The sequence below is a fragment of the Notothenia rossii genome (assembly GCF_949606895.1).
Source record: "Notothenia rossii genome assembly, chromosome: 1".
Lineage (NCBI taxonomy): Eukaryota > Metazoa > Chordata > Actinopteri > Perciformes > Nototheniidae > Notothenia > Notothenia rossii.
In genome coordinates this window covers 17,299,900-17,314,378 of record NC_136912.1, presented here as the reverse complement: position 1 = coordinate 17,314,378, position 14,479 = coordinate 17,299,900, and the positions used below count along the sequence as shown (strand labels likewise).

The window sequence follows — 14,479 nt, the reverse complement described above, 5'->3', positions numbered from 1 at the left end:
ATGGGGTGAGGGGGTCTCTACTCAGGGCCATCCAATCTCTGTACTCCCAAAGCGAGAGCTGTGTCCGGGTCCTCGGCAGTAAGTCGGACCCATTTCAGGTGAGGGTTGGCCTCCGCCAGGGCTGCGCTTTGTCACCAATCCTGTTTGTAATATACATGGATCGGATTTCGAGGCGTAGTCGTGGGGGAGGGGGTCTGCAGTTCGGTGGACTAAGGATTGCACCACTGCTTTTTGCAGATGATGTGGTTCTGATGGCTTCATCGGTCTGCGACCTTCAGCACTCACTGGATCGGTTCGCAACCGAGTGTGAAGCGGCTGGGATGAGGATCAGCACCTCCAAATCTGAGGCCATGGTTCTCAGCAGGAAACCGATGGACTGTCCACTCCAAGTAGGGAATGAGTCCTTACCCCAAGTGAAGGAGTTCAAGTATCTCGGGGTCTTGTTCTCGAGTGAGGGAACAATGGAGCGTGAGATGGGTCGGAGAATCGGAGCAGCGGGAGCGGTACTGCAGTCTCTTTACCGCACCGTTGTGACGAAAAGGGAGCTGAGCCAGAAGGCAAAGCTCTCTGTCTACCGGGCCATTTTCGTTCCTACCCTCACCTATGGTCATAAAGGATGGGTCATGACCGAAAGAACGAGATCGCGGGTACAAGCGGCCGAGATGGGTTTTCTCCGCAGGGTGGCTGGTGTCTCCCTTAGGGATAAGGTGAGAAGTTCGGTCATCCGGGAGGGACTCGGAGTTGAACCGCTCCTCCTTCGCGTCGAAAGGAGCCAGTTGAGGTGGTTCGGGCACCTAGTTAGGATGCCACCTGGGCGCCTCCCTAGGGAGGTGTTCCAGGCACGTCCAGCTGGGAAGAGACCAAGGGGTAGACCTAGAACCAGATGGAGGGATTATATCTCTTCTCTGGCCTGGGAGCGCCTTGGGATCCCCCAGTCAGAGCTGGTTGATGTGGCCAGGGAAAAGAAAGTTTGGGGCTCTCTGCTGGAACTGCTACCTCCGCGACCCGACCACGGATAAGCGGGAGAAGATGGATGGATGGATGGATGGACTACCCGCTTTTTACAGGCCGTTGAATGTCTGGCCCAGCTGAATTTTGTAGTTATAAAATCTGGCCCAACTGAATGTGTAATTGAATAGCCTTGAACTAGGCTGTTGGATGCGTTTAATTCTTTTTAATACTTTTTAACTATGCCTATTATTGCTATTGTGGGCACCTTAAAAACTAAACACACACACACACACACACACACACACACACACACACACACACACACACACACACACACACACACACTCTCTCTTGCACACTTCCTGAGCAGAGAATATAATTTGTCATGCTTTGTTGAGCTTCTACTTGCTTCAGTGCCAGCAGGGAGGGGAGGAAGGAAGGATGTACGAGGAACAAACTTTGCCTAGTAGCAAGTGCTGATTGTCTCGGGGGAGCACCAATGAAAACAGCATGAACAGTATGTTCAGGTTAGTGTTTGTGCAGTGAGAAAAGTTACTTTAATTTGTCAACAGAAGAGAATGCAATTGTCTTTTTTGTTCATCAAAACTTGTTTCACTAAATTTTAAAGATTTAATTTAAAGGAAAGTTTATTTATAATTTATTAACGGTTATTCTACTTTTACATTCAGTAGAGCATGTATGCATTCATTCCTTACTGAATACAGCAAGTGAAAGCGTAATGCAAGTCATTTGTTTCCAGTCAAGCTATAGGTAAACTGGAACACAGCATGTTAGAAAAGGGGAACCCATAGGAACAATTTATAGTTTATCAATTAAAATATGTGTTTAAAAAAAATATATAACCATCCAGCTTTAACCATTTGTAGGCTGAACTATTTATATATTTGTTTCTGTTGTTTCTTTTTGTTTTTCATCAGAAAGTGCTTACTTCAGTAATTCAGTAGCTCTAACAGAAGGAATAGCGCGACATCAGTGATCTGAATGGCATGTTATTTCCTTCCACAGGAAACGAAAAGGCGTTGCTCAGCCTGATACGTTTTGACTTCGCCAGAGACAGTGTTCTGCAGAGAATTATCACTCCCCTGCAGTTCGATGAAAGAAGACGTGATTTTGGTTCCAAGAAATTAATTTGCCTATCTTAAGGTATGTGTCTTTCAATATTTTCTTTTCATTTTAGGGTTGCAAACTTTCTTGTTATCTAGGGTGCTTTTTTCCTATAGGGAGCAAAACTGTTAATGGTAGATCTAGGATGGTAGGCTTGTCCAAACAAAGTATTGGAGCAACAAGATAGATCATCCCATTGTTGGACTGTGTACAACTTTCTGTTCAAGTTTGGTCCTGCAAAGCTTTTCTTGGATTTCTGTTTCAGCATTCTGCGCAGACAGTACACGGGAAAAGGCATTCAAAATGTTCTACAGAAGAAAAATGCTTCTAGCCTCCATTGTTTTCACAGCTCTCTTCTACAAAGTAAGTTTTATTGATCTTACTAATAGCCATCAAAACCTGTTGTGATGTTATGTTAGAATAAAATAATAATATTCTCCTCTCTATCTATATTTTAAACTCCATACTCAATAAAGGTGACTGCAGAGAGCGCAACACTGCTGGACATGGCCCCTGATGCCATAGACGACATGTACAATGGATGCCGTAAAGAGGCCTTGGAGAAGTTTGTCCACTCTGGGCTCTTAAAGCAGGAGCTAAACAGCAGTGAGAAATTCCAGAAAGCATGGAGCGCAAATAGTCCGTGTTTAAAGCCGATCCCTGGAGGAACAAAAGAACATATGGCTGCACTTTTGGCATATGAAGGGGATGAAGATTTTTCCAACACTTTTGACAATGCAGTACAGACAATGGGCGGAAATGTTAGGCATACCTATGAAAGCCAGTTCCATTACAAGTCGCTTCACTTCCTGCTCATGGATTCAATGTCGCTGCTGTATTCAAATAAGTGTGAGACTGTGTATATGATCAGAGAGAAATACACAGCAGAACAGGACTCAAAGGTGAGATTTGGAAAATTCAGCAAAGTTTGGTCAAGCTACAGTTCAATGAAGCACATGATGGATTTTGATGGAATGGTCATCTTTAATATCACTTCTTGCTTCTTCATCAAACTGGGAACCAACATTTGCAGTGAAGACACCGACATGGCCCTCTTATCTCCAGCGGAAGTGTTTACTGTGGATGTAAAAAATAAGACAATAAAGGATGAGGATAATGGTTCTGAATACACTGCAATCGTTTTGACACACTCATCCCTGGAAAGCACACACAACTGTTACTGTCTGTCACGGTAAGACATTATTTGGATTAAAATATTGTATGTTTTGCTCAATCCCACGATAAGTAAGAGGGATTCAATAATAATGAATTCAAAATGTTCCTTAATCAAAACGTTGTTTCATCTATAAACGTTACAGAATTATGAATAATTCATGAAATATTACTTGGCATCTAATATGTGAAATAACTCAAAAGACCACATCGTTTTATCTGGCCTCATGTACATTTAACAGCATTCTCATCCTTATATACATTTGAATATGAGCAAATATGCAATAATCAAACTTAGAAGAGGAGTTTAACCCTCGATAGTCAAATTTACAGCCTGTGTGAGCAGAGGTAAAGGTTTGGGCGGGGAGTGTTAAGACGAAGAGGTTCTTAGAAAAAAAGAAAAAACATATGTAAATGCTAATGTTTTAAGCAAGCAATAGGTCATGATTAAATTGGTAAATAATAATGTTTACAATAATGTAAAAATGCCTACAGCCACATACATTGTTCTTTTATAATGAGTCTTTGACAATATTCAGAATTTTCAAAATATCTAATAGCTGTCCCTTTTCTGTTGCATTTTCAGTGTCAATTTTTTTTTTTTGACAGACGACAACCTACAAATGGGGGGGGGGGGTGTTGGAGGGAGCATGTGCGGCAACAACTTGACTACCCAGACACTCCTTAGACTACATTATTCCATGTCCATAATGATTCCCTTTATCTGAAAATAAAAAAAACATCTAAAATATTTGTTCACCAAAAAATTCAGAGGAGTTAGGGGATTATTTATGACCTGATTAGATTGAAAGTGGTGACATTAACTAATTACCCACACATGTATAAAGAAAACTATTAACCCTTAGAGAGCATTAGTGTTCATTCAAACAGTCCTTAGTGCATTTCACAACATTGGGACCTAATGATTAAATAATCTATTTTTAAGTAATAGGATCTTTATTCATCACACAACAAATTATCATTCACTTATTTACAAATGAATTCTAAGTGATTAGAAGTATTTTAGGGCCGAATGTTGTAAATGGTACGAAAGTTGTTGAGGTTGTAATTTCACAGTTTGTTCACCACCAAACATTTTTAAGGCTCAGGGCTTTTCCTGGGGGCTTGTAACAACCCCCCCCCCCCCCCCCCCCCCCCCCAACGTTGGATTTTGATTATAATGTTGCTGTTTCCTGATTGAGGCTCAAAAGCTTAACCCTGTTCACTTTATACCAGGAAGAAGAGCACAGAGGAAACAACAATTCCAGAAATCTTTTAAATAAAATCTCTGGAATATCCAAAACTGTTAAACGATTGTCAGACATGTAGATGTGTATGCCTTCTCGCTTGTAGTGAGAAACTGGTTGGGAAAAATATATTTTCCCGGTCTCTAAGATATTTAGACATAACAATATTACCCAGCATATTCATCACTCTCTCTTTGTCTCCATCTCTCTCTAGGTCCCCAGCTGATGTCTCCAGCCAGTGGCTTGTGTTGATGCTTGTGACTTTCTCTCTTTTTTTCTTTAACTAGAAAGATGAAAAAGTAATCAGCAACTCAGATTGCATTGGGAGTTACTAAAACACAAAACGCTGCTTTGTTTGTAGCCGAACAACAAACCATCTGTGTGGTTGAAATGCTGACAGTCAAGGTGTCGTAGGCTTTTGTAGTTGCTTACAAAAAATACAGTAATTTCAGTTTTTCTTTATTACTACCAAAACATTTTCTTCATGCATATCAGCAGAATTATATACTCTCTGATGAGATCTCTGTGATATCTTTTTTGTAGTTATTTTTTGTGGATATTTTAAATGTGTGTTAGTGTGTGTGTGCAGTAGAGAGAGGGGAGGGGGGCGTTAAGATGAGTTGAGCTTTATAAACCCATACTGGTTGAATTGCTCTTCTATTCTCTCAAAACGTTTTACAACCGTTTATACATTCACCTTTGAGAATCTTTGCATGTGACAACTACACTTACAGCAGTTTGAAAACTGTGGATTATCTGGATCCTGGCCTGTAACAGTTTTGTCTTTATTTGTAATTCTTGCAGAAAGAAACGACTGCATGACTTTAAATTACACTATGTGGTGATTTTAAAGGACATTTGGTTGGGTTTCTAGGTCAGATTGCATGAGGCCACTTTATATTCACCAATAGAACGGACACATTGTGAAGCATCACACACAAACCCAGAGGAATCAACTCATGTTTTATCATTGACTCAATGTGAATGTTTTTATAGAAGACTTCCCAGCATGCCTTTTTCCAAATTACATTTTTATTTTTCAGAGAACAGACTTTTCATCTTTTTTTGTGGCTTTACATGTGAAATGTAATGGTTGTTTCTTTTTAAGATTAAAACAATAAAAATGATGATGAAGAGTTGTGGTGAATTGAATCCTTATAGCTGCACCCATATTAATACCAAACATTTCAAGTGGAACAAAGTAAGAGCAGCTGCAGAGATCTGTGTTGAGTGATGAACGGACTATTCAAATTGTAAGTGACTTTAAATAATCTATTTTTCTGTTTTTACAGCACTAAAACAACACCAAAACACAAATGTACCGTAAAGGCTATATTTACTTGTGTGTGAGTCAAATGTGTGTTTAAGTCTGCACCGAACATCAGAATATCATAACACTACTGTACATAAACTTATTATATACAAAAAGTAACTCTTACTGAGTTGAGTGAACTACAGTACAGTACAAGTGGATTTGAACTTGGCTTAAATGGCACACACTTTCTATAACAAACAACAAATACAGCAACAAGCACTTGTGAATTTAAATCCAACCAGGATCATTTGAGTCAGTCACTTTAATGGATTCCAGGGCATTATAACGATGTAAGAGCAGCATTAATACCGACCCTACAGTTCATTCAATCCACTGAGTAACTGTCTGAAGGCATTGAATACATGCATACCATGAGGAGAGCATTACACCAAATGCACATGCTTCCATGTTATATTAAAGCATCTCGTTTAATATTAAATATATAGTATTATCATTGTGATGTGTTAGATATCTAAATGAATACATTTTTTATGTTTGAACATTTTTATATAAATAAATAAATAATAAAGAGATGTACTGTGTGATTATTGAATGAAATTGAACTCAGTGGGATATTTTACCAGCAGAGATTTTTTTACATTTTAGTAAATTAGCACCATTGAAGTTATGCTGAATAAGCATTAAGCAGTTCCTTTGCACGACTTCTGCAGTTTTAAGGAGGGTTTATACTTGAAAATAATATTATAATAATAATAATAATAATAATTCATTTCATTTTCAGTCTTTATTTCGAACAGATTAAAAAATAACAAATACAAAATAAAAGATGTGAAAAACAGAATACCGTATTGTTAAATACAGTATTTATCCACATTCATGGTAATATTTGTATATTCAACAAAAAAACAAAAAAAGTCTTCATATTAATAATAATAATAAATCATATGTGTCCGAAAGGGAGTAGGAAGAAGCAAATGCTTATTAATTCCCACCCCTTACTTGATCAATGATTGTCCTTTAAATCATTATGCAAGTTATTCCTACATACATTTACATGTATACATACATATTCAATAATTTCTCATCTTCAATCACCTCTCTTCATTCTCATATTTTTCCAAAAAAGTGTTTCTGTACATCCTTTTAAACTGAATGATGCTTGTGCTTTGTTCTAACTCCTGCTCCAAACCATTCCATAAAATCACCCCACAGATTGTTATACTCATACTTCTCAGAGTTGTTCTGACCTTGAGTTGTTTAAAATGTAGATTTCCTCTCAAATTATACCCACCCTCTCTGTCTACGAACAATGTTTTTAATTTCCTAGGAAGTATATTATGTCTGACTCTGTACATAATAGATGAATTTTGTTAGCGCTTTTACAGGTGCTCAAAGTCGCTGTACAAAGATAGTGAAAACATTAAATGTCTCTTGAAAGAGTTGGTTACACTTAATCCAAATGTCTGTGTGTTATGTCTGAGTGCTTTAATGCTTCCAGTGTGTCACACAAACTGCTGCTGCTGTTGATAAACGGGTCAAATGATCGGGGAGACATGCCTCACAACTAAAACAGTTTGAGGCATTCACCACAACTGAGTTAAGTAAATAATTTGAAATGATCAGCTCTATAAGTAAACCAAATACGGTCCAATCAGCATTTTCTATATCAAAGTAATGTGCCTATTAAACCTGTTGAGCTGCATTGTGTCGAGTGGAGAAAACTAACTGTCTTTATGACTGGGCTCAGAGTTGAGTCTGAGACAGGTGCTCTTCTTTTTGCTGAGGATGCTGGGATCCACCCGAGAGAGGGTGCACACGGTGCTCTGGCGACCCGGTCCAAGTCTTGTGTTTCGGAGCTCCAGCTCATCGTAGCTCGAAACGTGGACAAAGGGACACCAGCAGAAAGCCCTCTTGAAGCCGGCCCGAAACCTGCACCCAAATCACCCCGACATGTAATCACACTGCAGTTTATGGGAACAGTTCCTGGGTTGTTGTGGAGGCTTATTTGCACTCACCTGCTGTTGAGGCAGCAGTAGATGATGGGGTTGTACATGGTCGAGCTCATTGCCAGCCACAGCACAGACAGGTAAACCTGCTGGATGTACTTCCACCTGCTCAGACGCTTGTTGAGACCCGTCACCATGAAGTAGACGTGATAGGGCAGCCAGCAGAGGGCAAAGGTCACGACTACGATGATCATCATCTTTACCACCTGAAAGAGGTAGGAGGGAAATGACTAGTAGTAACTCAACATTTCAAGAACTCTCCTCAGCATTCAAACTGAACAACTGCTGCTCAGGTTTACCCTGTTTGCATTACAGCATCAGCAGAGGCACATCTGGGGGACGGAGATGAGAGCGACTTCCTCTTATCTCCAGCCCAAATGGCATCTTGTCAGCATAGGCCTTTGAACCAAGCATGACATTGTCTTGAAACCTTTGTCTCCTGACATTTATAGATCTCTTTTATCTCCCGTCGCTCAAATTGGCCAGAAATATGAGCCTCTGATGATTTCTCATTCTCTATAAAGCCCTGGAAAAGATTTTGAAGGGCAACTTGCACCTGTTGCTGTCTCGGATTCTGCATAATGAATATTTGTGGTAGTGATGCCAAAAAAACCTTAACAATACTTTTTTTAAGTAATTTGTTTTTGTAGTTTGTTTCTCACCAATGTATTTCACAAATGAAAAAAATGTGTATTAAGTTAAATTGATTGTAATTTTGATATTATCGGAAAAAAATTCAAACTGATTATTTGCGTTTTTTAATCCAAAATATTGTTTGTCACTGAATAATCCCCTTGTCCTCGAACTGTCTGCTCACTAATCTGGCAGTTATACCTGCAGAATTAGTCATTTATCAATAAATTCTGTATTTCTGTATAGTGTTGGGTGATAATGCTGGGGCTGTCTTTATAGACGCTCGTCATGACAGCTGTGATGACCTTAATCCCCCCCCCCCCCCTCCTCTCTCAAAGTAGCTGCTGCAAAGTCTGGCTGATGATGAGCTACACTGGGACATGATCCTCTGGATGCATTCTACACTGAACAAAAATATAAATGCAACACTTTTGTTTTTGCTCCCATTTTTCATGAGATGAACTCAAAGATCTAAAACATTTTCTATCTACACAAAATAACCATTTCTCTGAAATATTGTTCACAAATCTGAAAAAATCTGTGATAGTGAGCACTTCTCCTTTGCCGAGATAATCCATCCCACCTCACAGGTGTGGCATATCAAGATGCTGATTAGACAGCATGATTATTGCACAGGTGTGCCTTAGGCTGGCCACAATAAAACGCCACTCTGAAACATGCATTTTTGCTTTATTGGGGGGGTCTGGGCGGGTCCGAAAACCCTAGGGTTAAACCCTAACCCTAACCCTAACATGTCACCCATTGAGCATGTTTGGGATGCTCTGGATCGGCGTATACGACAGCGTTTTCCAGTTCCTGCCAATATCCAGCAACTTCGCACAGCCATTGAAGAGGAGTGGACCAACATTCCACAGGCCACAATCAACAACCTGATCAACTCTATGCGAAGGAGATGGGCGACATGTTAGGGTTAGCGTTAGGGTTTAACCCTAGGGTTTTCGGACCTCCCCAGACCCCCCCAATAAAGCAAAACTGCACGTTTCAGAGTGGCCTTTTATTGTTATCAGCCTAAGGCACACCTGTGCAATAATCATGCTGTCTAATCAGCATCTTGATATGCCACATCTGTGAGGTAGGATGGATTATCTCGGCAAAGGAAAAGTGCTCACTATCACAGATTTTTTCAGATTTGTGAACAATATTTGAGAGAAATGGTTATTTTGTGTATTTAGAAAATGTTTTAGATCTTTGAGTTCATCTCATGAAAAATGGGAGCAAAAACAAAAGTGTTGCATTTATATTTTTGTTCAGTGTAAGTCTTTACTGCAATTGAATAACATGTTTTTAGAAGTCAATATTAAAAATGACAAGTATAGTTCTAACTGTTCTGAGGTAAATGTTCTCAGTTTGTGTCACGATCTGTCTGTGTTGTGTTTTGTCTTGTCTTTTTCTCTCTTTGGTTTCCTGTTTTATTTTGAAAAGTGTTCACCCCGTCTTGCTTGTTGCTTTCTGTCTGTTTTCCCTCCTACCTGATTACCCGATTGTGTTCACTTGGTGCCCCTGTGTTTTCTCCTCCCTCCTCACCTGTCTCTTGTTTGTTTGATTAGTCCTGTGTGCATTTAGGTTCTGTGTTTTCTGTTAGTCTTTTTTAGTTCCTTGTTGTTGTTTGACTGTGTTCACAGGGAAGAGTTCTGTTTGTTTCATTTAGCCTTGAAATAAAGGTATTTTCGGTAAAATCTGCATTTGGGTCCTGCCTGCTTCACTCAACCCTGACAGTTTGCACATTCACAGCACTGAACTCTGTGCCCTGCGGCTCCACATGACACATTTTCCTGATGGACCTCACCCTGCAGCAGAATTGCATTTAGTTGCCGATGCTACATTTAAGATTTTGGGTTGAGATATAACACGTAGATCTGATGGTTGTTATTTGTTGGTTTAGGGTTAAGAATTTATTGAAAAACGGTTTCTTTCTTCTCAATATTTCTGAAATAAAGACAACCAACATTTCCTTGCCTACTGACGTTTATCTTTATCGTCAAATGTTTGCTTACTTTTCTTTTTTATATAAAGGCTCTCAGTGTGAATGCTTTACAACCAATTCCTTCATCTCCATACATATTTGATCACACATTTTATACAACATTTTGTTTTCCTTTAATTTCAGATGGTAAAGAACAATTTTGTCTTGATACATTTTTTTATACTTGAGAAGAAACCTACATAATATGCCTACAAATACCCCTTCTTGCTTCCACCCGAAGACACACAGAATAAAAAGTGTAAATAACAAGTGTGAATGCATTAAAGAAATGTGGTGTTTACCTTCCTTTTAGCGATGAGCTGTCTGTGGTAGTTATCAGATGAGTCTCCTGGGATCTCCCCTCCCCACAGAGTCACACCTACGATGGTGTAAGTGATGCCCATCACCACTAAGGGCAGCACGTACACCAGAACTGTCACTATGATATGATACCTGCAAAAGAGCAGAAACACAAAATCTAGTATTTATTTTTAATTGATTTGACAATGACTAGCAGGATGAAAAGGGGGCGACAAGCACATATCTGGAGTTAATGATGCACAAAGAAATTGCCATTTAAGAAACATAACAGCCCTACTTGGTTATGATTATGATGATGAAGCTTGACATCAGCTAGAGGGTTTGTCAGTGAGTTTAGTGTTCTTACATGAAGGGGTCGTCCGCCATGCGGGGCCAGGCCACGTAGCAGAGGGTCCTGCGGGGCAGAGCCCGCGTGGTGGAGAAGTAACAGAGAGGAAAGGCCAGAACCACGGCCAGACTCCAGATACACACGATAACTCCTGTGGTGGCCTTCGCCGACAGACGGGGCTTCAGAGGGTGGATGATGGCCATGTACCTGCAGGTCAGAGGTCACAGCGTCCTCCTGAGTTATGACTGCACACACATGAAAGTCTACAGAAAATGGGTCTTAGAAGAGGTTTCTCATTCTGTGACCCTTATCACCTGAGGTGGGTCGTTCCAAAGTCAAAGGGTCGTGATGGCAAAAGCATTGCTGCCCTTCAATTCTTAAAATCCCAGAAAAGCCCAGCCTTAGGATATGGGACTTTTAGTCATTTCAAATATTAGGCAACACATTTTGCATAGTATTCTCTGATTCACTCAATGTATTTCTAAGATGATTTTCAAGTAAATTATTGTATTAGCTGATCCTTCCTTATTTGTTTTATAACTCTTCACTGTTTATCACGTAACAGATTAAAGCAAAGGTTTTCTCAATTGAATGCTAGACCAGGTTATAAAGTAAAAACACAGAAGCGAGAGATTTCTTTTCCGATATGGATTAATAATGGTCATCACAACTATAAAAGCAATTAATTAGAGAGGTAACAATCCCTTTAACTATCATTCATAATGCGATAATTTACAGATATCTATATATCGATATAGGCCATTCATTCTTATACAAAGTAAGTAAACGTATACCATGTTTGTTCATTTGCCAAATTACAGTGGAATGTAAATGCGTAACATAATCTGTAATGCAAACACTAAATGGAAATAGAAAACAAGTTATGATCAAGACATAAATATCCCTTGCATTGCCTGCTGTTGGTATATCATATTTCCCCCCATACCTGTCGATGGCTATCGCGGTCATTGAGTAGATGCTGGCGAACACAGCAGTGACCGGGAAGAAGTTGTGAAACCTGCAGTAAACCTCTCCAAAGTACCATTCTCCGTGCGCCGCGTAGATGAAGTTGATGAGCGTGTTGAAGGCAGCCATGGAGACATCACAGAAAGCCAAGTTCAGCAGGAAATAGTTGGTGACAGTTCTCATTCGCTTGTGTGCCAGAATAATCCAAATCACTATCAAGTTTCCGAAAACTGCCACCAACAGGACCGTGCTGTAAGCCACCGACCACAGCGCGATGCGCCACGCGGGCTGCACGAACTGGTTGGTGAGATTTCTGGTTGAGTTGGATTCATCGCGTTCAGAGGCCATTCTAGTGTCCTCGGTCTGATCTGCTGCTCTCAGCTGCTGGCAGGCGACAACAAACACTTTGAGCCTGATACGCAACATACGCGCAACATGTGACCAGAGAGAGAGAGAGACAGAGGGGTCCTGATGCAGCCACTCACACAGATGTAGTGAAGGATAAAAACATAGAAAATCTATTCAGGTTTTTTTTACCATCCTTTTAAGCCTGTCAAAATCCCTTATCATGATAGGCTGCCAAGCTGATATAAGTAGAGCTTGTAGACTTTTTAAAACAACTTTACAAATTTGCTCAAAAATTGCAACTAGGGTGCATTGTTGTAATTGTATCCCATCCCATGGGACTATTTGCTAGGCCTACTGCTACGGTTTTCCTGCATTAAAGCTGTCTAAAGTGACTTGATTTACTTTCAGTGTGATAGAATCAATCCCTCAAAGCTGTGCCATCAAAAAAATGCTTCAGAAATGTATAGCTGTGTTATGTAAGCTCAAAACAGATCAACTCTAAAGGCCATTAAGTGTTGGAAAAGCGTTTTGATGATGTAACTCTCTCGGAATATTTGTCAATGTATTGCTCGGGTGAATAACATTTAATTCAAAATGTTCTTTTCATGTTTCTCATCCAAAATTATTTTGTAATGTGTTTTATTTTTCAATTATGTTTGACTGCAAGAGAGATTGTATTTCTCTAAAATAACTACAAATACATTGCATTATATCAAACATGTATTTAAACAACACATTACAATGTTTAAATCTCTCAAAGTGCATGCCCTGAAAAGGCAAAGCCACCAAAAGCTTTTGACAATGTGCATGTCAGAGATACCATAATTATCAGTTTCATGTTAACATGTTGTTACTACAATTGTGAAGAGTTTATAAGCACAGATAGATCCCATTTATTGACCCATCACTAACTAAACCCAAATGGTTAAATAGTTTTAATCAAAATAGTCTATAATTTTAAAACCATCCTAAATATGTGAACGTTGGTAAATCTTGAACTTGGGAATCTTTCAAATTGTCTCCAACAATCCCATATTATGTGATATCAGCATTTCCAGAGTGCCTAATATGTTGAAATCCAAACTGGGCCCAGTGAAGACATCTCTGCCCCGATAAGCACATGTGTATACTTGGAACAACCTTAAAAAAGCTTTTAAAGGTATGCTGTGCCCATTTTTACAAGCTCCATTTTATTATGTGTCTTTATATTATCCGGTCCGGTCCACAATACAAACTTTTCTGAAGAGGTGGTTAAGGGTAGATTCTGAGTTCATGGTCAGGGTCATCAGAGCACACAAACAAAAACAAGCCTTAGACGCTAGAAAAAGACCACCAGAATGTCAGAAAGTCTGTATCCTCTCAGCAAGACCTCATTACCCAGAGGCCACTTCTTTTGGGCCACTCCCTGTTTCAAATGTCAATGTTCAAACCTCTAACAAACACACCCTGTTCCCCCTTACTGAAAAGGTTGCACGCGATTAGATAACAGCTGATAACATCATTAGCTGCATCAACAATTATTTTTCCTCTTTTCATATGAATAATTTATCACTTAATCCCAAGGGAGGCAAAAGCAGTGGAGATGAGAGCGTTACTCTGTCTGGTTTCTGATCTGTGTGTAACAGGATGACGTTTGGGCTCCAATGCTCTTTAACTGCAAACATTTCATCGAGTGCAGTTTTATTATTATATGTCTGAACCTATTTGAACCCCCGGTGAAAAGCCACACAGACTGACATACATGTATGCCCAGCTGGTGTGAAAAGTTGATTGGAAATTACAGAGAGGTGAGAGGAGTAATCACCGTTTCTCCTTAAGAAAGCAACTTTTACTTTCGAATAGTACAACAAAAAATGCGAAGGCAATTGGAAAGATTACCAAGTTCACAATTTACCAGCGTTCAGGTCATAAAGATGGTTTCATAATGATATACTATTTGATCTATCTGAAAAATGCATCTAAAAATGTGACCTCAACTACATACTTGATTTTTGTGAGGGGTCACAAGCACAACCATTGTTTTTATCTTTACCATGAGCTGCCTTTTATAAACGCATATGTTTTAGCATGTACATTTAAACTTACTGGTTGTCAGATAAGTGTAGTATACTGTAGTAAAGG

At 39.5% G+C, this 14,479-nt stretch overlaps 2 protein-coding genes across 3 annotated transcripts; one reads left to right on the top strand and one right to left on the bottom strand.

Moving 5' to 3' along the window:
* The first annotated feature begins 1,333 nt into the window (after positions 1-1,333).
* Positions 1,334-5,632, top strand: LOC307036303 (erythroblast NAD(P)(+)--arginine ADP-ribosyltransferase). 2 transcript variants are annotated; one of them, XM_079676497.1, is made up of 5 exons: positions 1,334-1,478; positions 1,978-2,115; positions 2,342-2,439; positions 2,553-3,268; positions 4,711-5,632. In XM_079676497.1, exons 3-5 carry the CDS (start codon positions 2,380-2,382, stop codon positions 4,781-4,783), a joined length of 849 nt encoding a protein of 282 aa, XP_079532623.1. In that variant the 5' UTR covers positions 1,334-1,478; positions 1,978-2,115; positions 2,342-2,379; the 3' UTR covers positions 4,784-5,632. The 2 variants fall into 2 exon arrangements, with proteins under 2 accessions (XP_079532623.1, XP_079532624.1); XM_079676498.1 differs by having other exon boundaries at positions 1,394-1,468.
* Positions 5,633-5,747: 115 nt separating this feature from the next.
* Positions 5,748-12,394, bottom strand: tacr3l (tachykinin receptor 3-like). Its single transcript, XM_079676483.1, has 5 exons — positions 11,991-12,394; positions 11,063-11,251; positions 10,698-10,848; positions 7,788-7,984; positions 5,748-7,701 (listed from the first exon to the last, which is right to left on the bottom strand). Exons 1-5 carry the CDS (start codon positions 12,356-12,358, stop codon positions 7,494-7,496), a joined length of 1,113 nt encoding a protein of 370 aa, XP_079532609.1. The 5' UTR covers positions 12,359-12,394; the 3' UTR covers positions 5,748-7,493.
* Positions 12,395-14,479: the final 2,085 nt, after the last annotated feature.

Excerpts from the sequence above, each read along its gene's own strand:
- LOC307036303 (XM_079676497.1), top strand. The coding sequence starts at position 2,380 with ATGTTCTACAGAAGAAAAATGCTTCTAGCCTCCATTGTTTTCACAGCT. Across the intron at positions 2,440-2,552 it reads TCACAGCTCTCTTCTACAAA|GTGACTGCAGAGAGCGCAAC; the intron begins GTAAGTTTTATT and ends TACTCAATAAAG. Across the intron at positions 3,269-4,710 it reads AACTGTTACTGTCTGTCACG|GTCCCCAGCTGATGTCTCCA; the intron begins GTAAGACATTAT and ends ATCTCTCTCTAG.
- tacr3l (XM_079676483.1), bottom strand. The coding sequence starts at position 12,358 with ATGGCCTCTGAACGCGATGAATCCAACTCAACCAGAAATCTCACCAAC. Across the intron at positions 10,849-11,062 it reads ATGGCGGACGACCCCTTCAT|GTATCATATCATAGTGACAG; the intron begins GTAAGAACACTA and ends GCTCTTTTGCAG. Across the intron at positions 7,702-7,787 it reads TACTGCTGCCTCAACAGCAG|GTTTCGGGCCGGCTTCAAGA; the intron begins GTGAGTGCAAAT and ends ATTTGGGTGCAG.